The sequence below is a fragment of the Montipora capricornis genome, chromosome 10 (genome assembly GCF_036669925.1).
Source record: "Montipora capricornis isolate CH-2021 chromosome 10, ASM3666992v2, whole genome shotgun sequence".
Taxonomy (NCBI): domain Eukaryota; kingdom Metazoa; phylum Cnidaria; class Anthozoa; order Scleractinia; family Acroporidae; genus Montipora; species Montipora capricornis.
Window position 1 is genome coordinate 16863626 of NC_090892.1, and position 10000 is coordinate 16873625.

At 40.2% G+C, this 10000-nt stretch overlaps 1 protein-coding gene across 1 annotated transcript; it reads left to right on the forward strand.

Moving 5' to 3' along the window:
* Positions 1-197: 197 nt before the first annotated feature.
* Positions 198-4108, forward strand: LOC138020357 (contactin-associated protein-like 4). The gene is made up of 4 exons (XM_068867358.1): positions 198-554; positions 1139-1184; positions 1704-1854; positions 3451-4108. Exons 1-4 carry the CDS (start codon positions 198-200, stop codon positions 4106-4108), a joined length of 1212 nt encoding a protein of 403 aa, XP_068723459.1.
* The last annotated feature ends 5892 nt before the right edge of the window (positions 4109-10000 follow it).

The window sequence follows — 10000 nt, forward strand, 5'->3', positions numbered from 1 at the left end:
TGCAGTTATTCTTGATTACTTTAAGTGATTATCTGGGGGCAATCATGAGATGAATAAAACATTAGTTAAACCACCCAGCAAAAGAATTTTTTTCCAGAATAAATTTAACTGAGTCACCTCCCTCAATACATTCAACTAACTTAGAACACTGTACTCTTTGCAAAGAGCATAAGACTCTGATTTTTGCAAGGAGCAAAATGGTTGTTTTCTTCGCGGTATTCTTGTTCATTGGGTGGTTCTCTTCTGAAACTAAAGCAACTTTTCAGCAAGCGGCTCTTTATCGAGACCAAAGGCGACATCATATCGTCAATGGAAACTTCAAATCCGATCCAAATCGCCGATTAGTGGTGTCGAAGATGGATTCCATTTTGGTTGATGACATTTTTGGCTGCACCTTCAATTGCGTTAGTGAGCCTTTGTGCAAATCATTTAACCTGGCAGTGAATTCAGATTTAAACGATCTTTATCTATGTGAGCTACTGGATATCCACAAGTACAGGGCCCCCAAAGATGCTTTGGAAGTCAATGCTGCATTCTATCATTTCAGCCCATGGGTACGTATGAATATTTTGTTCCTCTTTTGGCGTTAACGTACTCATTTGAGGTCATCAAGTATATGTTGCTCTAGGCTCTGGTTGTGGTCCTTACGATTCCCTTTGCCTAAACAAAATGAATTTAATAAAAGCGAAATACTAATAAGTATAGGAAATCGCATGAACGCGGGTGATTTGGGGGGACGAGTGATGTTTTTCATTTAAAAGTTCTGAAAATTGCACGAACTGTAGGCAAGTATAACTTGATATGAGTACTTTCGCTCAGTATATTCACTCTCAGTGTATCCGCTACCAACTACTTTCTTTAACCTTCAAGCATTCAAAATTCTTCGAACTTACAGCCGGGGAGACTTTGTTAGCGTTCTTTTATTCGCTCTGACGAAGGGCTAGCGCTCGAAACGTCAGCGTTCCAAATCGTTCACGGTGGTAATTCGACCTTTATCAACTCGTTTCAGTGATAAAACCAAATTTTCCTGTTTCACTCTCCCACCAACGCAGCACCACAGTTTCTTCAGAAACTAGAAATTTATTTTCTGTCTGCCTTTTTACTGTTACTTATTTTATTTTTACCTTTCTTATTTTAGTCTACATGTAAGCAAGGTTTAGTCGGAATTTACTGTGAACGTATAGGTAAGTAAAAATTATTTTTGCTAGCACAACAAAATAGTAGCACGACATGCATCCACAACCCCTTCCCAACCCCCCGCCCCCCCCTCCCCCAACCATTTCGGCTAATAAATATTGAAATCTCCTCTATCATTTGGTCTGGTGGCTAACTCAAAAGTGTATGCTAATTTGGCCAACACATACATTTTGCATTGCAATAATTGTAATTAACTTGGCTTTTCAATTATTAAGCAGAACCTAACTTTCATAACTTTTTATCAATTCTCTTCCTTTGTAAACAGTGTGAAATAAAATGAACCATGACTGAGTTGACGATATCCCTGGTATCTAACGCGGTATAACTCGTGATCAGTACGTATCCGAGACATATCAATCTTTTCCATGCAGCCAACTTTCTAATGTACCCTGTAATGGTCTCTAATGCTCCACTGACGGCTCTCAGTATTATCTCAGCGTGTCCTCGTTTTCATATTCGAGCAAATTAATATTTTAGGTCAAGATATTTGTCAATCTTTTTTACAGTCTTTTTCCTTCACTCTATTGTCAAATGGGTCAGTGTGACATCAATTATCGACCCCTTTCTTTCCTCCTTGCTGCAAACCACTAGGTCTAGTTTCAAGTGCTCAGAAACCTTAAGCTTGTCGAATCGGAAAATCTCACAGTTGGAAGGAAAGTAAAGGAGAGCAGGGATGACGTCACTTGTGGGTTGAGTTTGTTAGTTCTTTCTCCGGGTATTCTGGTTTTGCCTCTCCTAAAAACCCAACCTATAACAGAGGTGGATATGGAGGGAGGGGTGCAGAGGGTGCGCAGCCTTTCCCCCCTCCTCGAGAAGACTTGCGACTACGCCATTCCTCAGTGGAGCACCCCACCCCCCTCCTAAGAATTTAATTATAATAAGGACCTTAAGCAACGACGACGACGGCTACGAGAACGTCTTCTAAAAATATTATTTCACGTTATTGTCATAATTTTGCGATTACTCCAAGTCACTCGGCATAGAAAGTGTGAGTCCACATTCCAAGAAAAAAATTGGCGAGAACGGAAAGAGAAAATTCGTCGTCAAGTGCTCGCGTTCTCCACGTGCTTGACCTTAAATTTGATCATTTCACGTCGTTGTCAAGATGAGAACGACAAAGAAATGTATTAAAATGTAAAAAAGCACCTGCAGGGCGTGCAGAGCTATTGGCAATTAAACCTATTGTTTTGTGGCGTTCTCGTAGCCGTCGTCGGGTCCATAATTATCCCTGTGGAATCAGTACTAGTGCCCCAACGTTAAATACACTTGACTCTTAACTTAAGTTCATCATCATCATCATCATCATCATCATCATCATCAATTTAACTTTTTCATTTCCAAAACGTTTTCAATCTAGTGATCGCACCACCTTTCAGAGCATTCAAAAACTAACCGTCGACAAAGCTTCCTGTGTCTGATTTGAGCCACATAGTTATGACGCACCTTTTTAGCCATTTCCCTCTGCGAGGCTCGAACAATCATACTTTCCTGTAACGCCCTCTTTCTCTATGCTTTTCAGTCATGCTCGGGCTGGTAGCTTACCCTTAGGATTGGTCTTTCGCAGCCATTATCATTCCCTCTATTTCTATCTCCCAAAACACTTTTTTAAGCAATTCCAGTTATTCCAACGTGTGAAATTCTTTCATTCAGAGGCTGCTCCTTAAAATTAATTACATCATAGCAATTTCTCATTTTGTGTGTGTTTTATTTGCCTTCATTAAGCATTTCTTCATATCTCATCGCCCTGATCAAAGGCTCCCGGGTTTCGCAAACATATTTTTGCGAACTCTTTACTTCCAATTCCATGCCAGTTCACGCATCTCTCCACGCGTATAAAACCTCTGCCTCAAATTCTTTAAGGCAGATACAGCCTGTCGATTGACATCAACCTGTCGGTGAAATTGCTTACACATTGTTAGTGTCATTCTTGCCTTACGATTCTGCCAATCCGCTCCAAATCATCTTTCTTTTATGATAAAGTACCTGCAGCATACGTAACTACTGGCACAGAAGCAGACATTTCCAGCGTTTAGCTTTGATTTCAAGATCTTTGTCACGATTTTAAAATATTCCTTTTTTCTGCTTTCTTAATTCATTTCTTCGGTTTCATTTTGTTATTGTTGTCACGGTTGTTTTTTGCCCTCGAGTGACCTTTTAGATATTTTACTGCGTCCTTTCACCTGATTTGTACTTTTTCCACGCCACTTGCCAACGTATGTACGTTATTACCCCGCGGCCCAAAGATTAACTTAGCTTTCACTCTATTCGTTTTTCATTTGTTTGCTTAGGCAAATCGTGCAGTGAAATAAAATATCACAGTCCACATGCCAAAAGTGGTTCTTATGTCATCGATCCTGACGGCGAGGGAGGCGGCAGGCCATTCACTGTCTTTTGTAACATGACAGACAAAGATGGAGTTGGTGTGACGCTCATCGGCCACGACAGTGAAGACAGAACGCATGTGATAGGTTACGAGGAAAGTGGAAGTTACATTCGTGTTGTTCGTTACCTTGGAGAAGGCCTCACGAATCTTTCACAAATAGTTGTTCTCACAGAAGTGTCCACACATTGCGAGCAGTTTATCAAATACGAGTGTCATCATTCTCGTCTCCTTGAAGAACCGTATGGCTGGTGGGTATCACGTGATAATACCAAAATGACGCACTGGGGTGGAGCCACATCAGCTGATCCCAACAAATGCGCATGTGGGGTCACATCACCCAACTCATGCGCAGACTCAGATGAAGGATGTAACTGCGACAGCAATGACAGTACATGGCGCGAGGATAGTGGTTTTCTTACCGAAAAGTCTTTCCTTCCTGTGTTACAGTTAAAATTTGGAGACACTGGTCACAGCGGCGAAGAAGCTTTTTATACGCTTGGAAAACTTAAGTGTTACGGCAAGGATTAAAAGAACATGGCAAAATCAATTTGACAATTGAGAAAGATACCTGCATTCCTTTCAATCCACTGAGGCGATTTATTTGAAAAACCAAAAGAAAAAACAAAATGGCTTCTAGTAATCTTTTTCGTTTCGGCAATAAGTTCTTGGTCCGTCAATTAGTTACCTTTTCGGTGAAAACTTAAGCCAGATACTTCCCTGAAATTTGTGTGTTTGTCGTAACCGTGTGCGCCTGTCGGTAACACACTTTCACTTTGTGTGGGCTCCCCGTGTTTTTCCTGCAGCGACTCGGTGGCTACGCGCGAAATACCGCGCGACAAGCATACAAAACCATGAACGTGGGTGAGTTTTCGTTGTTTTCGTTGTTTATATTTCATTTTTTTATATAACAAACATCATGTGATGTAAAAATATTGACTTCAAAAGTTACAGAGAAGTTGGAAATGATAAGCCTTTTGGCCTCAATAATCAGTGAAATATCCGTTAAAAGCTTAGAAATTATCGGGAGGCAAAATGTTCCACATGTAATGAGTTAGTCCTGTTCCGGGACTCCCTCTTACCCCGCCCTGAAAATTGGCCTGGAACCCAGGCGGGAAAAGAGAAAGTGCAGTATTACTGGGGGAAAAACCATATTTGGAAAAAGATTCCTTATTTGGCCATAGTTTATTCCGAGTGCTTTTACACTGGATACATGGGGACAATGTGAAAGGAAATTAAAACGCCAAGTTTCTGGAGGCAATTGATTTCGCGTTTAAGAAATTCCACTTTACCTTTGTGCCTAAGGCGGAACAACTGCAAGCTATTTATGCAGTCTTTACCGGTAATGATGGTTTGTTAAACCTGCAACAGGATTTGGCAAGTCTGTTTGCTATATGGTTGTTCCTTTAATATGTTTGCGATTTTCTTCGATCCGTGTCTAACGTTAATTGCAAATCAGTCTTTCTTATCGTGAGTCCTAATCGTGGAAGATCAGATGGATGAGATACGAAAGTTTTGAATTTCGTGCCTGAAACCCAAGTGAACTGCTGCATGATGTTGGCGCAAAAAAATATCAAATTTTGATTTAATTGCTCTCCCGAGACTCCTTGAAACTTACAAATATACTGTAGGTTGTGGATGTGAAACGCTCAACGAAGACCAATAAATCTCCCGCTGGAACTCTTCTTTATTGTTCATTATACATTGTTCATTACTTCTGTCGATCTAGTTATGTGATAATTGCACTGATCCAGTGAACATATAATTGAGATGGACAGTAATTATTGAAACTGTGATTGTTTCAGGAGTTTAGGCCTACCAGTTTTTTTTCAAAATCGGGGACAAATTGTTTGGATACCCAATATAAAACAGTCATGTAAAAAAAATGTCGTAAATACTCTCAGTTTTATCAGGAATAATACACAAACACCGGTGACAAACAGAGTATTGTTTTGAGTAATTAGAGGAGAGTAATTTACTCAGACTATTAATTTTTCCCGCCTTAGAATATTTTTTCAAAGCACTCTTTGCATTAGATCTTTCTTTCCTTACAAGGACTGAGACTTAGGGCCGTGGCCAAATGGCTAAGGTTTTATGTAGAGCTGCCTGTTGAGACTGCAATGACTTTTGTAACGGAAGAACTAAAAGACGATTGCGCATGACAGAAAAACTGAGCATTATTCCTGGTAAAGTTAGATAAAAAGTTAAACGAAGTTGAATCACAACCTGGACTATTTGTTTCTTTACATACCAGTTTGTGTTGATAACGCAATGGTGAAGCAATAATGTTCCTATTAACACAGTCAAACATCGATTATTCGGACATAGTCAAACATCGATTGTTCGGACGTTAATTTTCACGATTTTTTCTTCTGGTCAAAATTTGTTCGTGAATATTAATTAATAAGGATTAAAAATGCTACTTAAAAGGATGTGTAACCTTGCTTTTATTGTTGCTACTTAAAAGCACTTTCCTTCTGTATGAAATTCTGACTCCAAGCTGTTTTCTCGTTTAGTGAAATCCTATGCTATATTTACTAGTTCAGCCTTTGCATCGATTTATTGCCATCTTCTCTCAGTCGTTACATTTATTCGGCAATAATTTTCCAACATCACTGCGATCGGGGTTTTTTCTTCTCGTTTGGTCACGACGAGGCATAATTTAGATGTTCTCTTTCCTGACACTGCAAATCACACAGTAATTTCCATAGGTGTTTCAAGACTCCCTTTATTTACACATATCCAGCCCGGCATCTAATGCAATATGATTGGCTCATTCCGAGCATGCGCCTACAAGTAATACAGGACTATCTCTTTTCCAGCCTGGGTTCCAGGCCCATTTTCAGGGCGGGGTAAGAGGGAGTCCCCGGAACAGGACTAGTAATGAGTCTGTACATTCTTTGCAAAATTTCATATTTTTAAAGGAATACTGTGCAATGGTTGTCAGCACTTGCCTAAATTTTCAGAGACAGATAACCGCGAAATTCAGCCCTGGTTGTATGGATTGGCTGATTCTGCTTTTGCTAATAAGACAAAATTAACGTTGTCACGTATAATATTTTCTATTTAACATAATAGTTGCATCCTTTACCAATGCTTACGAATGCACGTTTTCTCTTCGGAGATCGAGGAAATAGTTTTCATTTCTAGTATTATCTAAATATAACAATCCTTGTTCAAATACACACAGGGCAGACATCAAACAGACAAAACAAAGAACGATATAACTCATAATAACATATGCAACTTGTCTCATTTAATTTAATTTGGACCTTTTTTCTGATTTCTCGTTACCGATTCAACTTCAAACTCAAAATTATCTTTATTTTTAAGAGCACTTCTGTTTTTTTTTCAAAAACTGCACAGGTCTTTTTTTTTCTTTTCCCCCGCCCAACGCTACAGAACGGTGTAGAAGAGAGTTACTGTAAAGAAATGAATTCGTAAGGCAGATCATTTTCATCGTACCGTCATGTTTTTTAACCTTGTTGCCTCTAGTATCTCAGAGATCTTTGTGTAAAATGTTCCTTTGCCGGATATTATTGATTACCTTTGGCAGAAGCTCCTTGTTTTAGTGATAGACCCTTCCACGGTTTTTGGCGACATCTTGGTTGGGGACAAACACGGCAAAATTTACAGTAAATGTATGGGATTATGGCTGACTTTGAACCGCTGTAACGCCGCTGAAAAGAGACGGATTTCCACAGCGATAGTGTCATATAAAAGACATTTATACTGAGATTATTTTCATGAAATGTAAAGAAGAGATTCAGGCTACAACGATCAAGGTACCCGGGGGAGGGGGGGGGGGGACTCCCATATGAAACAGACGGGGATGCTCGTCGGAAATTTTGAATTTAACCCCTAAAGGAGACCAATCTAGGCGTGGCTTAAGCAAATTTTGACCCCTAAAAGAGACCGTTTAAAAACACAAAAATACGACACGCAATGAGTTTTAATGATAAAAAGGCATAATCATCGAATGCCTTTATCTAAAAAGAAAATTTAAAAGGAAATTTGACTTCTGTTTCTCTTCGCGTAATTCTGTGTTACTTCTCGGAACCCTAAACGAGACCTTGGTGGCATAAAATATTGGCGCTTTGCCCGGAACACCCTAAGCGAGACCAAAATCCAAAATTTACACCCCTAAGCGAGACGACGAGCATCCCCGTCTGTTTCATATGGGAGTTCCCCCCCCCCCCCCCCGGGTCAAGGTTCCATGCAAATCCTTCTAAAATGATCACGGCAAAGTAAAGCGAAATAAGAAGCAACATGAGAACTCTATTATTGGAATTTACGGACGTCATACCTTCCTTAACGGCCTTATTTTCTGTTGAATGAATGATATCAATAAAACTATTTAAAGTAGTGGCAAAAGTTGGAAATCTGTCTCTTTTTAGCGGCGCTACAGCGGTTCAAAGTTGGTCACAATCCCATATATTTACTGTAAATTTAGCCCTGTTTGCCCCTCCAGCCAAGATGCCGGTCAAAAACCGTGGAAGGATCTATTCGCAGGGGACAATAGTGAGATGAATAAAATATAACTTAAACCAGTAGGAAACATTTTTTTCCAGAATCATTTTACTTTAAAAGTCACCTGCCTCCATCTTTTAAACTCAGTTAAATGACACTCTACTCTTTACAATAGGCCACTTCGAAAAATACCATAATACTCTTTTTGTCCCCCCAAATTTTGCATAAGCATTGTTTTTGTTTTCTTTTGGGACCATTGTATTAAAGTCCCTAGAGAAACTGGAAACAATGGTTATGCAAAATTTGGGGGGGACAGACAAAGATATTTATGGTATTTTCCAAAGTGACCTATAGCACAACCGTAAAAAAAATATTTTCGGTTTCTTTGGTCGCTCAACGTTTTCAACCGGAAACAAACTAGGTTGAAACGGTTGAAAAAGCGTGGGTAGCGACCGCTGTCGTTTACGAACGCTCATTAAAATCGGCTGCGGGCTCCAGCAATAGGGACCTTAAGCACGCACGTTTTTGAGACGAGCACGGCAACCGGAAGAGAACATTTCGAGTGCCAGGACAGTGGCAGTGGACAGTGTCTCCTAGTCTTTTATACTATTCATCTCCAATAGAGAAAAGATACTTAGCAATGTGAATGTGGTTGTGTGAAGACAAGTTTAAAGGGAAACCAACTCACTTCCGGTTGCCGTCCGCGTCTCAAAAACGCGCGTGCTTAAGCTCCCTAATATTATTATTAACGTTGTTCTCCTTCAACTTGTCAACACGTGGAAGTCTGTGAGGACTATTTCCAGGAGTTACCGCGTTCAACCGAAAACGGTTGGAAAAGTGTTCTATTGGGAAAACTCAATCGTTTCAACCTTCACCGGTTGCGGATTGAAACGGTTGATAATCCAGTGACAGGATAGTTCCCACCCGTATTGTATATGGTGAATACTTGCGATATCGCTAAGTTATATTTGGGGTGACTTTTTCGGTGACGTTGCCCTTGTCCTTGCTTTAACTCCGTGCTTTCATTATCCTTGGCTTGCACCTGACGTTGTGGATGTACTGAACAATGGGGAAAAAGTCTTTTGGGAATTTGGCTTTATTATTATGCAAAACGTGAGCGACATTATGCCTTTGTTTTGTACACCAACATGTACACCAACGTGAGTTCAAGCCAAGAATAGACCATTTCGAATTCTCACGGCTGGACTGTACCTAGCATGAAATGGAGGCTAATGTGGGCAAATCTTTTCACACGCAAATTAATTTGCCCGCATTAGCCTAGCCTCCGTTTCATGTTAGATCCATTCCAGCCATTAGAATTCGAAAATGGTCCATTGGTATGTGGTGGGCTACGCGGTGGTGAAAACTAAAGGAAAGTGCCTTTTCTTGCGCGTTTTAGCAACCTTTCTATAGGTCCACCTACCCAGGTCAGTGTTGCTTGCCTTTGTGTTTGACACATTTGACACCGTAGACAGCATTGTGAGGACGCTTCACACGGCATTTCTGTTTGGGATAGAAAATGGCCAGATTCCAGGTGCTAGCGATACGTTCCTAGGAAGCCAATTATTGCCGGGTTCAAAAACTTTAATTTATTTCCTGACAAAAGCTACGGCTTTACTTGGCTTTACTTCTACGCTGACATTCTTTGAAATCCAGTCATAAAACTGAAAACAATTATAACACCGAAATCCCTGCAACTATACATCATATCTTGGGACCAGAAGTAAATGATCTTGAAGCGTGTAACTTGCAGCTCTTTTCCTTGGAAAAAAGCTGGCGATTTTAAGACACCAATTTTATGCCCAAGTATGGACAAAAATAAGATCGAAACTGCACGCGCGGGAAAATGCACGAGATATGTTACATCCAAATAAGGAAAAAAACCCAGCTCTGAACCAGAGTTATACGCTTTAAGGCCATGAGCGCTTCTGTTGGGACCTAATATTCGATAAT

Excerpts from the sequence above, each read along its gene's own strand:
- LOC138020357 (XM_068867358.1), top strand. The coding sequence starts at position 198 with ATGGTTGTTTTCTTCGCGGTATTCTTGTTCATTGGGTGGTTCTCTTCT. Across the intron at positions 555-1,138 it reads TCTATCATTTCAGCCCATGG|TCTACATGTAAGCAAGGTTT; the intron begins GTACGTATGAAT and ends TTCTTATTTTAG. Across the intron at positions 1,855-3,450 it reads ATCTCACAGTTGGAAGGAAA|CTTTCACTCTATTCGTTTTT; the intron begins GTAAAGGAGAGC and ends AGATTAACTTAG.